General features: G+C 36.8%; 1 protein-coding gene across 1 annotated transcript in view; it reads left to right on the top strand.

The window, feature by feature from the left end:
• The window catches only part of DDX10 (DEAD-box helicase 10), a 199064-nt gene that overhangs the window by 5520 nt on the left and 171094 nt on the right, over positions 1-22450 (top strand). The window contains exons 2-9 of the mRNA XM_075713234.1: positions 1514-1574; positions 1808-1938; positions 3617-3775; positions 4224-4344; positions 5483-5672; positions 8024-8150; positions 9397-9559; positions 11164-11248. Of these exons, the coding sequence (XP_075569349.1) occupies positions 1514-1574; positions 1808-1938; positions 3617-3775; positions 4224-4344; positions 5483-5672; positions 8024-8150; positions 9397-9559; positions 11164-11248 (1037 nt within the window). The remainder of the gene's footprint in view (positions 1-1513; positions 1575-1807; positions 1939-3616; positions 3776-4223; positions 4345-5482; positions 5673-8023; positions 8151-9396; positions 9560-11163; positions 11249-22450) is intronic.

Genomic DNA, 22450 nt, shown 5'->3' with positions numbered 1-22450 from the left:
CTCCCCTCCCACGGTCCCAGGGAGCAGCTGAGTCGGGGTGCTTTAACTCCATGTGCACTGGTGATGTTGGTGGGGCTCCTTCCCCGGTGCTGTTCCACTGATTCTTGTGGCATCTTTGTGTTCGCAGTGATTAATCTTTAATTAATCACCTAATGTGAAGTATATGCAAAAAAAATCTTGGTGCTAGAACTGTAGAGTCAAAATGGAAAAGCAGAGTGGGGAAGAAATGTGTTTGTTATCTGGAGCTATTTCCTGAAGCATCTGTTTACCAGATCTTTACCCTGCAGAACATTTACCTGCTTTTGTGATGTCTGATCTCATACAGCAGCTGTAATACACTTCATCCTCATTGCTTCAAGGGATCTGAAAATACATGGACAGCTTAGCTCTAGTAAGGCTGTAGGGAGGCTGTTTGCATGTGGCCCTCGCAGACGGATGAGTCTGCCTTTGTGGATGGGAGCTGGAAGGGTTAAAATGTTACAAGTGCAGGTGAGCTTCTCTTTTCAGGAAGATAATGGCTTCATGCTTTGCAGCATAGTAATGTTTTTTTTTCTTAAGCTGGAATGGTTAAAAAAGAAGGGAGGTAAGAGCTGTGAGTTCCATTTTGTAGGATATGACTATCATTACTCCATTTGCAGTAGCGTCCAAAAGCAAACTGCTCCTCTGTGGATATTCCCAGGAAAATTAACTTATGCTTAGCGTGAACGAATCATAAACGCAGTGCTTGTTGCAGCCACACAGAAATATGAAATAATTAGCTAGTTATGTGTTTGCTGTAGATATTTTATTATAATCTCTATTGGCAGTTAGTCTGACTCAGGACAGTTTTGGAGAAAAAGGCTACAGAAGTTGTGATTTTTGGAAATACTGTATGTATGTGAAATGCTTAGCATGAGGTTTAATTGCAAGTTATGTCTGGGGCTTGTGGCATGCTGCATTATAAAAAATTTAGACCTTGCTTGCACACTGCAGTATCTTTTTAAAATGTGATTTTTTAAAAATTTTTAATTCTTTTTTCCTGAAGAATACTGCATCCAGTTTTGGACCCCCTAATAAGAAAAAGACATCAATAAAGCGGATCCAGGAGGGCCATTGAAATGGTGGGGGCTGGAGCACTTGCCCTGTGAGGAGAGGCTGGGGGAGATGGGCTAGTCGGTCTGTAGCAGAGATGGCTTTGGGGCTGGGACCGGGACCTTACAGAAGTCCCCAGTGCCCCTGGGGAGATCATTGAGGTCCCTTTCATCCTAAATTGTTCTGTGATTTCATGATGATCTGAGCTTTAAATTGTGCTATTAGCCTGCATGATTAAAGTACATCTTATTACTTACTAAACAGTTTATGGTAGATGAGTGGTTTGGCTTAGGTCGAACTAGTAGAGATTGCCTGACCAGCTAACTTGGATCAGGTCATACTGAACTACTACACATTTGTGTTAACAGCAACTTAAAGAATGCTATTTAATTTCTCTGTTATGCTTAGATTGTAAGCACTGATTATATTTATTTTGTTTCAGATAAATGCAAGTGAAATTCAAAGATTTTCAGATTTTCCATTGTCAAAGAAAACCCTAAAGGGTGAGTACAAAAGTTTTCTTTGGCAAGTAATGTAAGTAAAATTGTGTTATTTATCTGCATCTGAACATTTTTTTGCTTTAAACTAAGTTTTTGGTAAGTATTGCCATGTACAGTGTTTTCTAAACAGAGGAATACAGCTCTGGGCAAGACAAAAATAATTTTTTTTTTTTTTTCCCCCTTCTCACCCCCCTGCCCCCCCCCCCCCCCCCCCTTTCCCACACTGCAAATACTAGGATTGCAGGAAGCTCAGTATCGTATGGTAACGGAGATACAGAGGCAGACCATAGGTTTGGCTTTACAAGGTAAAGATGTACTTGGAGCTGCAAAGACTGGATCAGGCAAAACCTTGGCTTTTATTGTCCCAGTAAGTAATTTACATTTTTCCATTTGTACTTAATCCAAGTTATCCGGGAAGTATTGGATGTCAGATGGCTTAGGTTAATAGATCCTGGGAGAAAAGTTATAATTCAAGTGATCTACATGTTTCAAGAAAGCCAAGATACTAATTTAATAAAGCTGCTTGAGGTTCTGAAAGAAGTATATTTTTGGCCCTAGGAATATTCTGACACTTAGAAATTCCATTTTGATCCTTACATTAGTAGACCCTGTGTGATTTAGGAGGTGCTTTGTTTTTCTCTCAGGACTCTGTTTTCCTGGTACAACTCTAGGTCCAATTCTTTTAAAATTTGAAGACTAAGTGTAGGGAATAGAATGGTGAAATTTCTTCAGTTCCTTAGACTTTTTTTAGATAAATGGTTTTCAGCCCTTTAAAGTTTTAGGATTTGGACCTTATATAGCAAACTTAAGCTTAGTGATTATGGACTGCCATTTCCTTGTTGTCTTTTGTGAACTCCTTAGAAATCACTTCCAGGTGCAAGTGGGAAAACGGGCTGGAAACCCCTGTCATGGATAATATGTTTGACTGTTTTACTCAAAACATTATTCTCTGCATTTCATTTCTTCAAGTTGAAAGTGTAGTTGAGACGTTTACTTAAAGAGCACGTATAAGTGGATACAAACCCCATCATGTTACAATTAGATAAAGGGAAAAAGAAATCTTGTTTTGATTATGGAGGGTTTTTTGGTTTAAGCATTACTTGCATTTTTGTGAGCATAAACTTCTTTGGAGCCTGTTCTGTCAGTAACCTTGGGAACAGTAGTAGGTGTTTTGAATACCCTCTCTAGCTGAGAAAATTTATGCTTTATGCTGTTTTTTTAAAAATTTATTAGTAAAGAATAAAAAAATAGGTGGCTTCACATAGTCTTGTGAACTTGAGGAACAAAAGTGAGATCACTCAAGTAGTTAATCGAGGAGTAGAAGTACTTTGTTTTACAAATCTTATTTTAAAACAGTTTTAGGGGAGAAAAGCGATAAGAGAGGAGCTGGAGAGATGAAGAGTGGAAAAAAAAAATTAATTGTACAAAGATGCTTAACAGCCTTCAGTATTTTAGAATGCTTCAGGTGTTCATACCTATGAAATATTTGTGTTAGGATTAGCTGACTGAGGTGAATTCGTAAGAGCAGGAATAATCCTGGTCTAAGGTTTATGGGAACTTCAGTTGGAATGCTCTGTATATAACATGTGTGGATAGTACTGCTTCAAGTCTATCACCGGAATTAAAGCTGCAATAGTTGACTTTCTTCTAGTTGCTCATTCTGTTTCTGGTTCCCACAAAACCTATGAACAGGGAAGTTTCTTGTGTTTTTCTACATCTGATTTCTAATCTTGTATAAATGATTAAGGCTTCACTTCCAGAATTTAGCAGAGTAGGACTAATTGTGCAGTAAAATGTTTATGATTTACCACCTATTACTGTCTGTCATAGATTGGTACTGGGGAACTTTGCTACAGCAAGTATCATTACCATCAGTTAGAACTGATGTGTAATCAAACTGTGTGAAATGTATACTGATGTTCAAGTCATTATTTTAATTAGTGTGGCTTTATCTTTTTTTTAATGACACTTTTTGTACAAATTTTTTGTTGTTATGTATTTTCCTTCTGAGATTTTTATAATGAGAATATGGTAATTTTTTTCAGGCTTTGGAACTCCTGTATCGCCAGCAGTGGACTTCAGCTGATGGACTGGGAGTTTTGATAATATCGCCTACCCGGGAACTGGCATATCAAACCTTCAAGGTTCTGCGTAAAGTGGGAAGGAATCATGAGTTCTCAGCTGGCCTTATCATTGGAGGAAAGGTGTGTCCTTTCTTGGAGTTTGCTGTATGGAAGCATAAATGAGTGCTATATTAAGAGCTAGTTTAGGAAGGAAACCCTGGAAATGAAAAGTGAGGGAAGAGAGTAGTTAATGGGAACCTATCAATGACCCACTCGTTTTCCTGTCTGCGTACTCGGTGTCTTTTGAAGCTTTTGCATATTTACAGTCTTTTCAGGTTACGACTGGATGGACCTTCCTGTCAAGCCTTCCAGGACTATCCTGTTAATTTAGATGATTCTGAAATACTTTTTCCTCAAGCCACAAGTGTGAGCACGCTGAAGAAATTTTGATATCTCTGTAGAAAGAGGAAAGGCTGATCCTTGGCTATTCTTTCTAAAAACTATCAATAGGTTAAGCTGGCCTGGTCATCTCTGGTACTGGGCTTCTACTGTGAACAACTAGAGCTAAGCTTGTTGAACTCCTTTTCAGGATCTGAAAGAAGAGTCTGAAAGAATCCACCACATAAATATGCTAATTTGCACTCCAGGACGGCTTTTACAGCACATGGATGAAACTTCCTATTTCTATGCATCTGATCTGCAAATGTTGAGTAAGTTTTTTTTTTTAAGTACTTGAAAGTACTCAGAAATATTTTCTAACAGTTCATAATTGTGTAGAGCACTTTCTTGGGTAAAAGTTTATCCTAGTCATGGCATGTAGATGAAATGGCATTTAAGTTCACACATGTACAAATTAAACTAGAAAACAAGAAAACACCTTTCTTGTGCGTACTTTCTTCCAAACAGTTGCTAAGCATGCCTTAGGGTAAGAACAACTAGATGAGTTAATAAGGAACCCAAAACCAAATGTAGTGTCCCATATAGTCCTTAGATCTGTCTTGGCTAATGCTGGCCTTTCCTTTCCGGCTATGGCTCTCATGTTTTTCCTGACATGATAATTACCTACATGGAATATCCATTGTAGTGTGTACATTTTGGGCCAGTTCTAGAAAACACTTTTCTTTGAATTTTAAGACAGATTGCTGCTCCTTTCATTGTTTTGTTAGCATTGTTTCTTTTCATCCTTCCAACCTGAATAAAAATTTCAGTGTAGTGAAAAGGTTTGTCTGCAACTAAGAACTGCATAATCTTTAGCATAGCTTGAGGAACTTAGAAGCGGTTAAGAAGCTAATGAAGCTGATAAAATGTGAAATTAGGCTTGCTACACTCAGTACAATTCATGGCAGTTAGACAAGAATTGCATTAAACATAGGCCCTTTTCTTAAACCTTTGTCTCTGTGCTACTCTGTTTATTCCTTGTGTTTCAATGCTAAATTCACCTTAGGTACAGGAGAGTCTGTTTTGCTCCGTCATGAACAGTACAGCACTGTTTTATATTCCATGCTTTTGTTTTGGTGATAGGACAAGGAGTTTGTAATTTGCAGTCTGTCTGCAAATGCTGAACTATTTACTTGAAATACTGATCTTTTATGCTTCAGCATGTGAAGCTGAGGGCTGTAGTGCATAGATTATGGGAAATGCTATGACTTCTATTGCAATGTTTTTAAAAACATATTTTATGGAATACATGAATATCTGAAGAGAATCCTGTGGTATACAGTAATTAAGCTAATCTCTGCACTTTAAGTAGGCATAGATTTTTGTACTATATGCATTTGATGTGTGGTGGGTTTTTTTAATATAAGTAAAGCTAAAACCAGATTTTCTCAAATCTACCTCTCATTTCAGTTCTTGATGAAGCTGATAGAATTCTAGACATGGGGTTTGCTGATACAATGAATGCAATCATAGAAAATCTACCTAAGAAACGCCAGACCTTACTTTTTTCTGCAACACAAACAAAATCAGTGAAGGATCTTGCACGGCTGAGTCTGAAAGATCCAGAATATGTTTGGGTTCATGAGAAAGCCAAATTCAGGTACGTTGGGATAATTATTTTTTTTTTTTTCCTGAGCAGGTTAAACAGATGGTGATCCTACTTAACCTCTTCTCTGACTGTTGATTCCCTGAATTGGAAGTTACGTCATGTGTTCTCTCTCCTGCAGTGTCTGATTCTGTTGTGTGCTGTCCTGAAAGCAAGGAATTTCCAGATAAGAGGGTACTAGTTCTGACTTACTCATTACAGGGAGGCTGAACCTGCACCTTCCCTGCGGCTCCACAGGCAGCTTCGCAGATTGGAAATTTTCTTCCTCAGGAGCAAGCCCCAGAGTGGGTTATAGCCTGGATGGAGTAGTGTCCTGGCTGTAGCACTCATTTCTGAATTGCTGCTTTTTGTTGTTTGGCTTCCTTACCTGCTGTGTGTGCATACTTAAACAGAACCACCAGATGTGTTGCACAACTACAGTTCTTCTGCGTGCTGTTGGTAAATCTGGCTTTCCAAGGAAATGCTGCTCTATTGGGAGAATCTTGTTTGTGTATTCGATATTAGATGCCCAAAGAAAAGCATGTGGCCTTAGAATCATAGACTGGTCTGGGTTGGAAGGGACCTTTAAAGGTGATCTAGTCCACCCCCCCTGCAATGAGGAGGGACATCTTCAACTAGATGAGGTTGCTCAGGGCCCTGTCCAACCTGACCTTGAATGTTTCGAGGGATGGGAGATCTACCAGCTCTCTGAGCAAGCCATTCCAGTGTTTCATGAATTGGTCTATGTGCAGTAAGTCTTGTGGCTTCCTGATGTGCTGGGTTGACTGTGCACACGAAATAAATTTGTCATGCTGTACAGTTTGGATCAGAATGGGAAGGCCTTGTGAGAAGAGAAGTATGTGGTCTGCCAAGCTCCAGAAATGTGAAGTGTCACTAAATGGAAAAAAAAAAAAAAAAAAAAGCACGTTGTTTTTTCGCACTTTTTTTTCTTTTGAAATCTAAGTGAAGAACTTTAATATTTTGCATTTCTGTAGGTTCTGTCATCTAAGTGTCAAATTGCTTATGAACACATATGATTTTTTTCTGCATTTCTATGAAGTTTGCATATATTTCCATATGTAAGATGCAGGAGAAAGGTGAAGCACAGTGATAAAAGTGTCTTTCCCAAGAACAAACAAGAAATCATCAGCAAAATGAACAGCAGACCCAGGCTGAATTCTGAGGCAGTTTTAAGTATTTTATTGTCTCTGTATTGTACTGCAAATACCTTTTTTTTTTAATCAGTAGTACTATCAAAGGCGTCCTAAATAAGCATGATTGCCAGAAAAAATTGTGTGGTTAATATCCTCGTAGCAGAAGAGGGTGTACAAGCCTAGTATGTAGTCTTCATTTTGAGGACTGACTATACATCTGTTTCACAGATCTTGCATTTTTTGTGAAGTCTATTTTAAATTACATTTAATTCCTTTAAAATATTTGGGAGAGTGCAATTAGATAATAAACTAAATCAAAAAAAGGCAAGTATTCATTTGTTTTAGAATTTACTGCCTTACTATACAATAGGTTATTACCTTATGAAAAAAATTTCCTCTGAAAGACTTAGAATGCAAAAGGTGCTGTGGCATAATTCAAATTGACTAGCAGAACAAAAACTGGAGCAGTGTCTTGAAATTTCATCCTCCCAAGTGGCACCTTTAATAAAATAATTTTGAATCCCCTTGGTCTGCTTAGGGTGAAGCAGGGGAGCTGTGAGAGATGGGCATTTATAGATTTATATTTCAAGGACAAATATGCCAAAGATTTTTTATTTTATTTTATTTTATTCTGTAAAGAACAGAAAGGTGAGTTGAGATGACAATTCAGAGCTTTACAAAGTCACTTTGCATGTCAGGGTGTAATCAGTAAAGTACATCAATGTTTGTTTTTTGAGTGTGATTAGACTGTGCTTTGACATTGCCTTAAGCACAAATTATACTTTAATAGGACTAATAGACAAAATTGCATTTTAAGTCAAGGCAATTTGAATGTCGCTGCTTAGACATGGAAAGAGTTTGGCTTGCTAGTAGTAAATGAATTTAGAAGTAATGTCAAAAGTCGTCCCCTCCTTCTCACTGGCTTTTAGTAAGGAAATAAATTCGTCTTTCAAGACTAGCTTTCTAATGGAACTGCTTGTTCCTCAAAGTGGGAGAACTTTCCAGCATGATTTTTTTCTTTCTTTCTTTTTTATTTCTTTCCCCTTCTCGTTTTTTTGGCTATTTGTCAGACACTCTTGACTTAAAAGAAGGGAGAGGCAGCTCTGTAGATATTGTGTGCCTGTATAGTCTCTCTTCCCTTCTTTTCTCTCTCATTTTAATGTTATGGGTACTAATGGTACCTAAATGTACTTTCTGGGTTTTGTTTTTTAGTACCCCAGCGACTTTGGATCAGAACTATGTCGTTTGTGAGCTTCAGCAAAAAGTAAACATGTTATACTCTTTCCTGAGAAGTCACTTGAAAAAGAAGAGCATTGTTTTTTTTGCAAGCTGTAAAGAGGTAAGACTATTTCCCCTCTCTCCTCCATACTATTTTAAACCTGTTAAAATTAAGATATTCATGTTGATGTCAAGGCATCAGACAGGTGAGATTCTGGACTAGTTTGCAACAGGAAACAGGGGGAGGAACCAAATGTCAACTACTCCTGTAGGCATCTCATGCGGTGCCTGGCTGCTGGGAAGCTCAGCGACCCAGACTCAATGCAGGAAGGTCCTGGAGATCCTGGTGTACTCAGCCATTTCTGTGCTATTCTGTTAAAAATGAGTGCTAAAAGTTATGTCACTAAGGGTCAGCTGTTTCAGCGTTGTCTCATGACACGTTTCGTAGTTGGGTTACAGAGTATTTTAATAGTTGTACCTACTTTCTTTACAAGCTTTTAAATCTGCCTAAATAAGAAATTGTAATTGTGAAATAGTGCAGGGAAAGGTTTTTCTTATGGTTATATAGGAAGTAATCCTTCCAATATCTACTTGTATAAATGTCTTGGGACTAATCTGTTGAAGTTATTTGTATGTGTTTGTATGGCACAGGTATTTATTCCTATAACTGCTGCCTGTATCAAATATTTTACAACATACAATGGTGTAGTAAATATTCATTGCAGCTCTTCCACTTGTGCAAGAGGTTACAATATTTTTGTTAGTTCTGCAGTTGTCTGGTGAGTACAGCAAGGTGGTAGGCTTAGTTGTACAGAAAATCTCTGAGCTGCAGCTGTACTGCAATATACACAGTTTCTGTAACAATTTTCTTAAAAAAATATTAGGTAGCTGCCTGCTATAAAATAATGCTGCATCATGGTGCTGTATGTAAGACTAAATGGACTGCTTTTATAAAAAAAGCTGTTGAAGCTTGAAATAGTAAACCAAGACTGTGTAGACTGCTTTGAGTACAAGTGTAAGACTACACCCCTCCAGTATTGTTTAAAAGCAGTGCTTCTAATGGAGTTTTGATACTTTGGTCCCTTGTATACAACCTAACTAGTCATGTCCCGAGTTGTTCTTGCTGTTACTTACTCTGGTTCCTTTTAGGAAATGGCATCAAAAGGCATGCCAGTCTTGTGCCACAGTTCATTTCCTCTTCTATTACCTGGGCGTGTGACAAAATCTCAAAATAGCATATCTTGTCTCTGATGTGGAGAAAAGTGTGTTTTATTTGATGTGCTAAGTCAGTTGCTATATACTGGATAGATCTTAACAAGCTTAACATTGTATGGTAATTCCTCCCCACCCCCTGATTTGTTGGGCAGGTCCAGTATCTATTCAGAGTGTTCTGTAAGCTTCAGCCGGGTCTTCCTGTACTGGCACTCCATGGCAAGCAGCATCAGATGAAGAGAATGGAAGTCTACACTTGTTTTGTTCGGAAAAAGGCAGCAGTACTTTTTGCTACAGATATTGCAGCTCGTGGCCTGGGTATGTACCCACAGAAGCAATAGTTATTCACAAAGTGATGATCTAACCCTGCTGAGACTTTATCGGTGATAGTATGCTCTGAAGACCAACCTGATTTGTAGGAAATGAAGCTGTAGTTTGCTTAAGAGCTCATTAGGGTATTTCAGAAGAGATATGCTTCTTAGAGTTCTGCCATTTCTTTACTAAAAAGGCCCACTTGACTTGTGCTTATTTTTTCTTTTTGTCCCAGAAGGATTATGTTGTCACTAGTTTTGTAATGGCATTTGTTAGTGAGGTAGTCAGTGGAAAGCTGTAATTTGTTTGTTTGTTTATTTATTTATTTAAAGTCTGTAGACAATCTGGTTTTTCCAGCCATGTTTTGCGACAAATATCTGGAATGAGAGAAAATGGAAATAGTGATGTATTTGCTTGCTACATGCCTTCAGGCAAGATTTCAGCAGTTTTAAGTATTTCTGATGTGCCTATATCCTGTCGGTTATTCCAAAAGATATGAAAAATTACTAACCTACCAGGGTGTGGAAACAGAAACCTGAAGAAATTTTAATGTCTGAACCATGAATGGCACTATAGGACTGTATTCTTAAGGAGGCAGAAAAATAGATGAGGGAAAAAGCAAGAATATTTATAGGACCTATTTTGGCTTGAGTTTCTTTCCTCTGGTCATTACCTGCTGAATTATGATTTACTTCTTTATATTTTCAGTGGATACTTTGGACTTTAAGTACTTGGAGGCATTTAGGTATGACACAAGACTGTTTTCAGGAGTCTAGTCGTTTTTCTTTCAGATAGCAAACTCTGTTGTCCAAAATGAAAGGTTTTGTCAGTATGCTACAAAAGAAGGAAGGTGCTCTAAAACCTGAAGGCAGAAATGAAAACTGTTTATCATACTTTCTACACTCCTGAGATCTCACTAGAGAGGATCTAATGTGGGTATGGTTGGTTGGGTTTAGAGTGTAGGTATAATTGTGGAATACAGTGTAGCTACAGACTTGGTCAGGAAGTAACACAAACTTACTCAAATGCAAAGCATGCTGCTGCCAGGTGAAGTACAGCAGTTAGAAAATGCCTGTGAATAATATCATTCACATTCAATGTTGACTTCTTTGTCAGTCTTGGTCACCCCCCTCCCATCTTTGAGAGGGACTATGATATTTCTGCATGTAGACAGCTGAAGTAGTGCTGTCCCGCCACAGCTAACTTCAAACTCCAGTGGTGTAGGATACTGATACTGGAGGTGAAAAAGTGGGTCAGATATTGTTATTTAATTATTAAGTGTAGTGGTGTTTTTATCGTCTGTGTGACACAAAGCATGTCTGTTCTTGTCAAGTGTGAAATTATGTTCCATTCAGTGTACTGTCATAATTTAGCAAGTGAAGACACCATTAATTTTAGCTTTCTTTGATGAAGAGGATGATTGTTTATGATATGCTAATATATGCAATTAATTTTATTTTTATTTCAGAGGTTGCACTCAATGTCTGTAAATTGGTCTAAATGATGGTTCTTACAAGAATTAATGCTCCAAAATAATATGTTGCTCTTGAATAGGAGCATTTTGAGTACAGTGAGCTTAAATTTTGGCATATTTTTTTTTCTTTACACAGATTTTCCAGCAGTGAACTGGGTCATTCAGTTTGATTGTCCAGAAGATGCAAACACATACATCCACAGAGTGGGAAGAACAGCCAGGTTTGTTTTCACTTTTCATTAACATTTTAATGTTTGAAACTAGATCTCTGTAGGGACAGATAACTGGCTAAAGACTCACTTGAAAAAATCAAGATAGAAATTGGAAAGAAAAAGGGCTGTTATCACCAAAAGATGGTTGATTTCTTAGGAGTAATGGTGTGACTTAGTCATTTCTTAATGAGCTTCAGAGACTTCTTACAGGAGACAGAAAAAATAGGCCCAGTTGTTTAATCTGATCAAGGAAGATTAACAGTGAGGAAGCAAAAATCTCCTTTTGCGCTTGGCGGGCTTACCTCAAAGGCTGAGTTGAGCATGTTTGTGGGTGGAAAAGCTAGTTTTGCCACCACCTTTTATAGATAAATAAGGGTTCAGACTGTGAATCCAATTTCTTTGTGTCATTGAAGACTCTTCAAAAGAATGGAAATATTTCTTCCTGATTTTAATTTGGGGTGGAAGGAATCAAATAATGTTGATTACAGGTTAAATTTTTAATTTTCTAAGTCTTTTGTAGAATTATATTCTTAGGGATAGCTTTAGTTAAAATATTTGTGGCTAAGCCTTTATGACAGAAGGGAGTTACCCAGATATACTATTGCAAACCTTGTCCTTGATCTCTGAAGTAGATTTTTAAGAGAAACGGGAGTTGTTATTTTGTATAATTCAGTAGATCAAAAACTTTACGCAGTTATCTGAGGGACAAAATGCAAGACCTGGTATTATATCTTGTACATAATTTAATTTGTTTAATTTGTTTGTAGTAGGGTTTTACCGTCTTTGTTGCAATATAGGCGGAAGTCAAAACTAATGACAGAACAGTTTCTTGGAATAGGACTTCAGCACTCTGCGGTACAGGAGTTTGAAATCTGTCTTTCTGGATCAGATGGCATTAAATTTTGGTGACTGTAATAATGGGAGTGCGTACTTCCAGCCCTCGTTCAGAATGCGGAAGTTCTAGCCATGTTTTCATGGTAATTGGTAATGCTTCTGCCCCATTCTGTCCTGTGTTCTCCATTTTCCTATCTACCTGTTAGAATAAATTTTTAAATTATTTTGGGAAAAAACTGTCTATGAACAACATCAGTGAATGTTATATATAATTAGATAAAACATGTACTGTTTGGCTAAATTAAAATCTTGATGTAATCTCATGCATCCCAATTGAGAGAAAAGTGTGTCGGCTTAGTTAGAATTCTGGTTTGTTGTTTTTTTTTTTTTCCTTTAATCCTGTGTGGCCTCCACAGAAGGCTTGTAATTTTGTCTTTATAGCATACTGTCATTGTGGAAGGGAAAACAATATATTTGGCACTGTTTAATTGGCAGTTTCTGGGAGGCTTGTTGAGCTCTTCCCGAGCTGTGTCACTGAGGTAAAACACCTCCCTGGAGTTAAAATCCTCAGCCTTGTCCCAATTCTCATTAGATCCTGAGGAGAGCGATTTTAAGTAGGTTTAGAAAGGGGAAGCAGCTCCGTAAAGACAAATAATGCTCCTTTTCCACAATGCTTTTAATAAAATGTCACTCTGATGAGTGACAGCCTTGCAACCTTAAGGGTCTGTCTTCCGCAGCCTCTTAAATGCAGCCTTCTGTGATTGCTTCAGGGACAGATTTAGGCAGAAAATTGGGGCAGAGAGTCTGTCCTGTAGGCTGTTGGCGGTGCTGGATACCTGCCCCTTGCTTCACCGGGCTGTCGTTTGCATTTCCCTTTATGTGAATTTTTCAGTAGCCAGACCTTACTGAAATTGGGAGTACATCTGAGCAAGTTGTTTGAGCTGGCAGGGTGGTGACTGATATTGAAAGCAAATTCCTTCTGTAGGAAAAGCTTTATGGGTATTTTCTGTCTCTTAATCTGATATAAAGATCAAGGAAGGTTCTGCCTACACTGGGCTTTCACTTTGGGGAAACATAGGGGCTCTCTCTGTCCTTAAAGTAAAGCAGTCCTGGAAAGTGATTTGTTTAGTCAACAACATGAAGTAAATCTTTGAAAATAAAACAAGGGGGAGGTCTAATAGTTTTAAATAAATACTGTGTACTTATGCTAATGCAGTTTTAGATGTGGATAATTGAGAATGTACTTCTCGGTGAACTCGTAAGTGTTGAGTAGGAAATGTCACTTGTTTTCAATAGCTACAGTTAATACGAGAAGCTCGTGTTTCTTCTAGAAACTTTATAAAAATGAACTGAACTGCAGTTTAGTAGTCCTCATTAATGAGGTTAGAGATAATTACAAATTTTCAGGGGTTATGAGAGTGTATAATTGCATGGAATGAAAGCAAAATTAAATAGCTAATTAAGAGACTGTGTTAAACTGTAATTAAAACTGGGTTGCCAAATACTGTTTACTTTTGAAATCAAATTATTTTGTGATACAAAAGTAAATACAAAAGTCAAGAGAGAAATTATTTTAGGGATGGGGTTGAAAAACCTTTGACTAACAATCGTAGATGTGTTCCCACATCTGTTTTACAGTTTTGCAAAACCTTATCTAAGATGAAAGACAATGATTGATTTTTAAGTGGATAAGACCACCATGTTTGCTAAGTAGCATTTCACTTGCATTTCATCCTACTGAAGAACATAAATTGCAACTCCTGCGTTTTTGATTTATGGTAAAGTAAGACCAAGAAAATCTGGGTGTTGTCCAGTAATGCTTTTACTTTGTAGTAGAATTGGCATATCTTGATTTTTTTTTTTCTTTTTTTTAACTTGAATGGTATGCTACGATTGGAGTGGTTGGAAACTGTTTCTTCCAACTGCATTTTAAAGTATTTATTTAAAGTCTTAACTAGTTCAGTAACAGAATTTCTAAAATACTGACAATATCATGGCCATGCCCATACATTTTTTTTTTGCTATATTTTTGTTACACAATCTGTTAGCAAAGTCTGTAATTTAAAATACTAGTTCACAGTGTTTTGCTGTGTGTATTAGTTTCAAAAATTCTAAGTAAATAAGGGCTACTTGTAGCAATTGTCTGCAAAACTTGCTTCTGGCTTTTAATTCCTATTGATGCCTTCTGTTCTGTAGCCTATGAAGCCTACAGTTGAAAATATTCTTTGACCAATTTTGTGAAACAAGTTACAGTGCCACTAGGGGACAGCAAAAGATAATAATTTCTGAAGCACACTGATACTCACTTTTTCCCCGCCTGTTTTTCCAAACATAATTTGTAACTTGTATGGCATGAAACAAACATATATAAGGGTGTTTTTCTTTGTCGTGATTGCATTGATGAGTAGAAAAGACACTGAAAAGTCTATTTTTCTTTCTATTCATGCATAAGTATCTTGTATTTTGGATGTACCTGTATCCTGGCACATCTCAGTAATTAATTTATTTCTTTCTTAGCATTACATTCCTCCCTCCACTCCAATTTATCTTTTTTTTTTTTCTTCAGAGGAGACTGCTAAAAACTGTTACCCGAGTTTAGTGATTTTTCTGTCAGGGTTCTTTTTTTAAAGACACTGACAGTGGAATGTTAAGCAGAATACATCTTTTTGCTCTGCAGTTTTTATCTGTGGTATTTCCAGAACTTTATATAGGCTTTAGGTCTGACTCAAGCTCAGACTTCTGATGGTATTTAATCCAGGCTCGTTGGTTAGGTTTGTTAGGTGCTTAAACTGACTTATGAAAGTCAATGTAATGTTTTTGTTGTTAAATGTAGTGTTCATACAGGCATGCATGTTCTGTCTAACTCTACATATGCTGTTTTCCTATTGGTAAATTACATTCTGAAAACAAACAGAATAATAAAAACCCATCTTCCCAAAGCAGGGTACTCTGTTGCCTACCATCTTTGTACTGGCTGGTATGATGATTAGAGCCAAGAAGTATGAATAAAGACTTAAAAGATCTATAGTCTTCTTGATGCCTTGTGAATACTGAAGAATACATACAAATCAAATTTTGGAAAGGTGAAAGGGGCAGGTCATATAATGATCTTATTCTGTCATGAAGTAAAATGCTTTGAAGCATGCTCATTGGGGCTCTCCTGAAGTAATTCCACATTATATGTGTGAAAGTGAGACTAATAAGCCTTTAGAGTAATCCTTGCGAGTGGCACTAAAGCATTTAATGTGACTTAATGGAACTATTTTTCAATGGTGGAAGCTTGATTTTTTTTTTTCTTTTTTTGTTTTAAATTGGGAAGTATATATCTCAGGGATACATGTCTCAGATCCTGAATAAACAGTACAGTCAAGATGGCAGCGCCTTGTTTAATCATTTCTTTATATTTAAGGCCCATTGAAGCAATTTTACTGATGTTTCTTTAAAAATAAATGCAGTATTTAGACCATCCCATATTATATTGCAGTCAAGTCACTATCCTAACTCAAGTTAAGTAAAAATAGCTGCTGGTGGAGGTCACAAGAAATTGTTGACACCACATATTTAACTTGCAATTCACATTATTAAATTTTCTAAAATTAAACATTGTACCCTAGGTACATTCCTGACAGTGGCCTGTGATGTTGCAGTCATACTGACTGGCACTGTGGTGTCCATTAGAATTCTCTTCATAATGGCATGGTGTGAGTGTTCTAATACATTGAAATATTAAGTGGCTAAGATTATTACCTGCTGACATGAAGCTATCCTGTAAACTGTAATAAAAAATAAGCACATGTATTTTAATGCAGTAGAGTGGACACGGCTTCTGTGGAAAATGGATTGCTTACAGTCTAGGCTGGAGGACCCAACAACCTCCCAAGGCCTTTTTAATTCAGTTTATGCTCAGAGTAGCATGGTAAGGTTGGTGAGCTACAGCCTATTCTTGTCCATTATTTCTTGTGACTAAGTCTGTCTGACGAACAAGGACACCTAACCAGTATGACTGAATGAAGGGGATTATGGTTTTGTGGTATGAATAAAACCTAGTTGCGTGGTTCTCAAGAACTTGGCAATAGATATAAATGGGCTACTGTCCAGACGGAAGGGAAAAGATATTAAGTGATCAGAGGAAACCAAACCCCAAAATAAACAACCCCTGAAACAATCTCTAACTTCATAGCAATATTTACTGACTTTTTTCTTTTTCTTTTAGGATACCATACTAAGGTCTATGCAATGGAGAGATAGGAATGAACAAAGCATTAGAAGTGAGCTAAAGCAAAACCAAAAAATGAAGCCAGCTCACTTTCTGTTGTTTGTTTTAAATGCTCTGTGGGATGTTGGACTGTTCACAACCCATGGGAAAGAGCTCAGTCTTCTCCCTGGCTGAATCGAGGAACCAGCAGTGAACACGGGCTGTCTGCAGTGTTTGCTCAGCTGTGAACAGCAAGCACGCTTTTTGGTCTGTTGCAATTTTTGTTGGGCTGCTTTTGTAGGACTTGCTGTAGGTGATACAGCCCAGTTTCAGTTAGCAGTGCACACAGATCTCTTGTTAGAGATTTGTTGTTTTAAAGAAAAATATCTATTACAAAAAGAGACCATTGATCATGTAGATGGGATAGAAATTCCGATATGCTTTTTTTTCCTGTGCTCATTTGTCACTTAAAATAGAATAACAAATTACTATGTTAGGGAAGAAACCTGGCAGTGTAGAAGGTATGATAAACAGTAGATAAAACTCTTCTTGCTCCTGGGCTTGGGGAATTAATGTTTTCTTGTTTTGAAACTTAGATTTCACCAGTCCTCATTGCGTCAGAAGGCCCAGGAGGTAGTATAATTGGAAACAAAGTTTTGCCTGAATTGAGCACTGTATGAGAGACCTAAAGCTGTTACTTTGTTTTAGAAATATGTTTAAAAATGGTATCTTACATAATGAGATTTAATAGTTGAATTTTAAACCAAAACTGAATTATTGTATTTCTGTGGAAGGCCTTAGGGGTAGATATAGGTATAAGTTTCTCCTTGTTGAAGGATAGTGTGTGGGTGAACTGATTTATTCATATGCATATCGGATTGAAATAGGTCTTCTCAGAATAAACCTGTCCATTTTGATTTTTTTTTATATCTATTTTTGTGGATGTCTTATGTCATTCCTTTACGTAAGAGTGCAACACAGACAAATGTCTGCATCGATACAATGCTCTTTTCCTTCACTACCATAGTTATTTTATCAAGGAATTGAAATTAATTTTAAAATAAAATATAAATTACATGCTAGAAATAATACAACTTGAATCACTCTAACTTTTTTCTAGTCTGTATTATATTAAGTATGATTGTTAGGTTTTTAGCTAACCTATAGATTGGGAAGTCACTGTAACCTAGCTTCTAAAAACTAGATGTATACTTGCATATTCAGATGGTGATTCTCTCTTTTCAAGTACTTCTTACAATAGATGAAGAACTGTACTATGCGTTTTTTTTTTCCTCATTCTCAAGTCTCAGTTGCAGTAGTGTGTATATTAAGAAATAGCTATATAATTTCACTGGCATATCCTTTCAGTCTTTACAGGGGTAAATCCTTGCTCTAGAAGCAAGGATTCTATGCTGCTTTTTAATGTTGCTTGTCAGTTATTCCACATGATGGAATCATCTTGTTCTGGATTCTTTATGGAAACTAAAATTGTATGCAAAAGTTTAAAGAACATTATTGTTGCAAAATCAAGTGCTCCAGAATATTTATGTTCTGAGAAGGGTGTGAATGGTGCGCAGTGAATAAATGATTGGCTTACATGGTGAATAATTTGGCTTCACAGTGGAAGTAACTATTAAATAGTTTTGTATTAATAGTTTGGCAACCATGTCTGATGAACAAAGGGTCCGGTGGAAGAAGAGTGAAAATATGTAGTTAGTGTATCATAATGCACATGCAAAACCAGGCAAATTTAGTGGGCTTGGTTTTGATGCTATTCCACATGCTTAACTTACTGACCTTAATGTTTTAAGGAAAACAGTCTTTTGCTTACTTCTGGTAAGTCTCTAGCTAATTTGACCTGGGTGGGAAAGAGACAGTTAAGTTGATTTGGCTTGCTTGATGCCTGATTTCCTTTCCCTGAAGGGATCTACTGTGGAGAGTTTCTGCAAATACTAGTGTTTGTGAAGGTGGCTTGTTGGCTTGGAATGGAAGGCTTTTTAGAAACGGCTTTGATTTAAGCTCACGAGTTTTGCAGTGATATCTTACTTCTGTGTCTTTCGTCAGATGAAGTGGCAGCATATGTTGATACTGTCCATCCTGGCTCGGTTAGGCTAAAATTAGATCTTTAATCAAGTCAACTTGGTAAAGTCCCATTTAAGTTAGAGATTAAAAAAACTGCACAAAACACAGGGTTTTTTTTGAGTATGGTGGTAGATGTATGACCACCAAAGCATAAAAATTATATACTTATGGTTCCTTGCATGTTCGTGTGTAGTAAAAATCTTCAAAAACATTATCACCTCCTTTATATTGAGTTTTCTGTAATGGGAAGTATTCCAATTCAGGAAACTGTAATGCAAGTGTCTTTATATCCACAACCCTCCTCCCCCAAATTTTACGATTCTCTCATCATCTCTGTTTTCTCCTTTGCCAGTTTTTTAAATAGATTCTTTTTTTCTTGCCAAACAAAGCAGAAATACTGCTTTTAACTCTCTTGAAATTTGGCATCAACTTGTATCTTCTGAAATACAAATGTTAGGGAAACATGTTGCAATACATCTGTTCAAGACAACCTGTATAACATTTCCTGCAAGGTCTGTGTATCCACGCAGGCTATCCTTACAGTTCGCTTTCCATTGCTTTCCTGTCTTTTTTTTTTTTTTCCCTACTGGATGTCTGCCCAACAGCAGAACACTGGTGCCTGATGACCATCAATCAGATGGTTCCCATTCCTATTTTATTCTGGTATCACAATGACTTGTATGTCACTGACAAAATATGGTGCATTTGACTGAACTATATGTTATGATGGCCATGGCAGGGATGTAAAATTACTCTGAATGTAGTTAGAACAAGCTCAACTCTAGCTGCGTGGCAAGGTGGAATTGATTAATAACCATGGTATGTTTTAATCTATTGCCTTTGTGATAATGGTAGTATTGTATTGGCTAGGGGTATATGCAGCCTTTGGCTGCATCTGATCAAGAGTAGGTTAAGATTAGCAAAAATTGAGTGTCTGTTTGGCCTGCACAAAAAGCATTTTTTTCATTCATGCTTGATACCAGCTGTTGGCTCAGGGTGTTTTTTAGCAGAAGTTCAACATAGATTCTGTGATGGTGAATAAACTATTATCTTGATTTTAGTGTTTGTTTTATTTATTTTTTTGGTATGAAATGACTATTTGGCAACTCTGTGTTTCTTTGCTAGTGAAATGGCGCTCTTGACATTGCAAACCATTTTTCTCTACTTCTAATTAGCCAGTACCACATTGTCCTAAATAATTTATCCCATTTCCTTATTGTCCAGCATTTGGTGCTTGCCCTTAATTGTAGGCATCCTTTTTCTCATCTGTAGGCAATGTGAATATGTCATTCTTACCTTTTGCTTTATAGTGCTAATGATGATTTGTCACAGCTTCCTTGCTTGTAAGTCAAGACTGAGTTGCAGAGAAGTTACTTGTCTTTTTGATAAGTATTGAAGCCAGTAGACTCCAGAAAGACAGATTTGAACTAGAAGTATATGATTTTTTTTTTTCCCCAAAGACTTTCTGCAAGTAAGATACAATTTTTCATAGAATTGGAATGAATTGTATCTGGTATCCTAAGAGACTGTTAAAATCACAATGCGAAGATGAGTTCCTGCTCTGGTTTCTTGATCACCTTGAGGAGATGACAAGATAAGTAATCAATTACTACACAGTCCAAGAAAGTTTGATTACTTTGAGGTTTTTAATTTACTTTTCTCTAGCACAGTTGAGGTGCATACTTAGTGAATAATAAACCACCAGAATGAATTAGCCTTTTAGGACAGATGTTTGGTATTGGTGATGATGGACAACTTGAAGGTTGCAGTCAGCAAGAATGGGAAGAACTTCTCCGAATGTCTTCTCATTTGCAGAAGGAGTAGTCCTCCTGATGAAGAATTTCAGTAGCTGAGGTTGACTTTTTTCTGCTTTATCATCTATAAAGGTTTAAAGGTTTTATCTGTCTACTGAAAATAATTACAGGAATGTTCTTTTGTTGGCTTTAGTGGAGAACTTTATTCCCTTATGATACTGAGGGATGTTCTTTTCTCCTGTCTTTTAGGCACTGTAATGGAAATGAATTTTGAGCAGAAGATCTAAGTGTGCTTTTCTTTATTGTTTATGCCAGTTTTTAGTAGCTTGTGCTTTCATAAGTTTTTAGTATAAAAGACACAGAGAAAACACTTTTGAAAACTTAAAGTTTTCCACTGCAACCTCTCTTTTTGAGGTTATCTTTAAGACCATAATTTTCTTATCAACACATTACTAAGTTCTTTTCTTTTTTGAGAAATAAGATAATACTCTGCCCAAGTAAAACTCCTTTTTTTATAGGCTTGCATTTTGCTTTCTTTAACTAAACACCCATTGGGACGCTGAATAGATACAAACCTTCCCAGATGGTACTTAAGATCATTTGGTTTTCAGCTTTCTCAATTCTGTAATGATTTCACGTTCATGTTTAGCTCTGAAGAACTGCATTAATATTAAACTTTCTGTTTTAATTAATTAAATCACACTTACTATATAAAAATGGGCAAAGAATGTTCCTCTTTAACTTCAAGTACATTTAAAATATTGGCGTTTAGAAGAGCAAATGTTTCCAAAATAGGCAAGGAAGAAGATTACACTGCATCAATAGTTACCAGATGTTTGTCAGTCCCTTTGAATTTCTGAAGACATCAGCTCTGAGAAATATTTTTAATGTTGCTCCTCCCCCACCCCCATAGTTGCCAAAAGATGAGAAAGTATAGGTGTTTTCGAAACCTCTGTCTCTTCTTTGTCTATTTTTATGTAATTGTTTCTTTACCCAGCTGTAGTACTATTTTATCTGTATAAAGGCTTTGCAAGACTTACTGTAAACATTGAATTAGTTGTTGTCCATAGATACCAGATTTAATGCTTGTTTTCTTTTTGTGAATTATCTATGGAATGTGCCTTTAGAATTACATCTCCTGAATTTGTACTTTCTGAAAAGATGACTCAGCATATAATGTATTTAGCACAAATAACACAAGAACACCTTTCAAGGGTGAAATTGAAGGTTTATCTGATCCTGCATCCTGTTTTGAGAGTGACCTCGTGGGTACTGAGGAAAAGCTATAAGAGCAAAACTAATGTAGAATGATATTTCCTGTACTGTATCATTCCAGAGTTTCGTTTTGTCACTTGCAGAGAGGATATCTGCACTCTCTGACCCTTGATGGGTATTTCTTCCATGATGTGTATGGCATTGGTCTTTCATAGTGTGTTGCACACTGAATAAAACAAATATAATAAAGCAACGATTTAAGAATGCCAAGTCAGGCACTCCAGGATAAGAAATGCCAGAAGCAACAAAACTACACAAATCACTTCATGCCTTTAACTAAATTTAAAGAATCTGCAAAAATCATCCTTTGTAGGTGTTTATATAGTGTGATCAAGACTTTCTTTTGTCGTCTTGACAAATGAGGAAGATTCTTGTCAAAAGACTAAACAGACATTCTTTCCAGATATCGGATCATTCTCATAGTCTTTTTGGAATCCTTTTCTTTTGTAGCATCTGTTTTGAAGAGAAGAGCGGAGCTGTGTGTTATTGTGTACTCTTAAGTTGGTGAGACTAGTATTGGCAGCAATATTATCTCTGTCTTCCTGTCTGATACAAGCCTTGGGTAGATAAAAGAGAATATTTTCATGCTTCTTTCCAACAGTGCTCTGAGAGCTCAGGTTCTTTTGCTAAGTAATTAGCTGCCTCGGAACGGTGATCATCAATTTTTGCCATAAAATGCAAAGTCCTCTAAGGTTCACTGGCTTTCCAGGATTTCATTGCTTGTTCAAGCAGTGGCAGTGTCTGAACATGCACTTACTTTGTGGAAATAACATCTGGAATTTGGCTGGGTTAAAATACATAGAGCTTTCTTAGAAGGTGCACGTGGTGTTTGTAAGCAAGTAATTTCCAACCTTAGTTATTATATAAAGGGCCCAAACATTCATGGGATGTTTGATCCGCAGTGACTTATGGCCTCCTATGCTGTTGGTAAAGATAATAAATTGCCTTAAACCAAGCATATGGGTTGCTTTAGAACTCTTTTTTTAGAAAGATTCTACAATCTGATATTTCTGCATTAAGAACATTTTAGGTCTGCTAATTAAATGGATTAAAATCAAGTTAGTATAGTTT

Source organism: Pelecanus crispus, chromosome 1, assembly GCF_030463565.1.
Source record: "Pelecanus crispus isolate bPelCri1 chromosome 1, bPelCri1.pri, whole genome shotgun sequence".
Lineage (NCBI taxonomy): Eukaryota > Metazoa > Chordata > Aves > Pelecaniformes > Pelecanidae > Pelecanus > Pelecanus crispus.
Note: the sequence above shows the minus strand (reverse complement) of the source record. Positions and strands in the feature narration are given on the sequence as shown.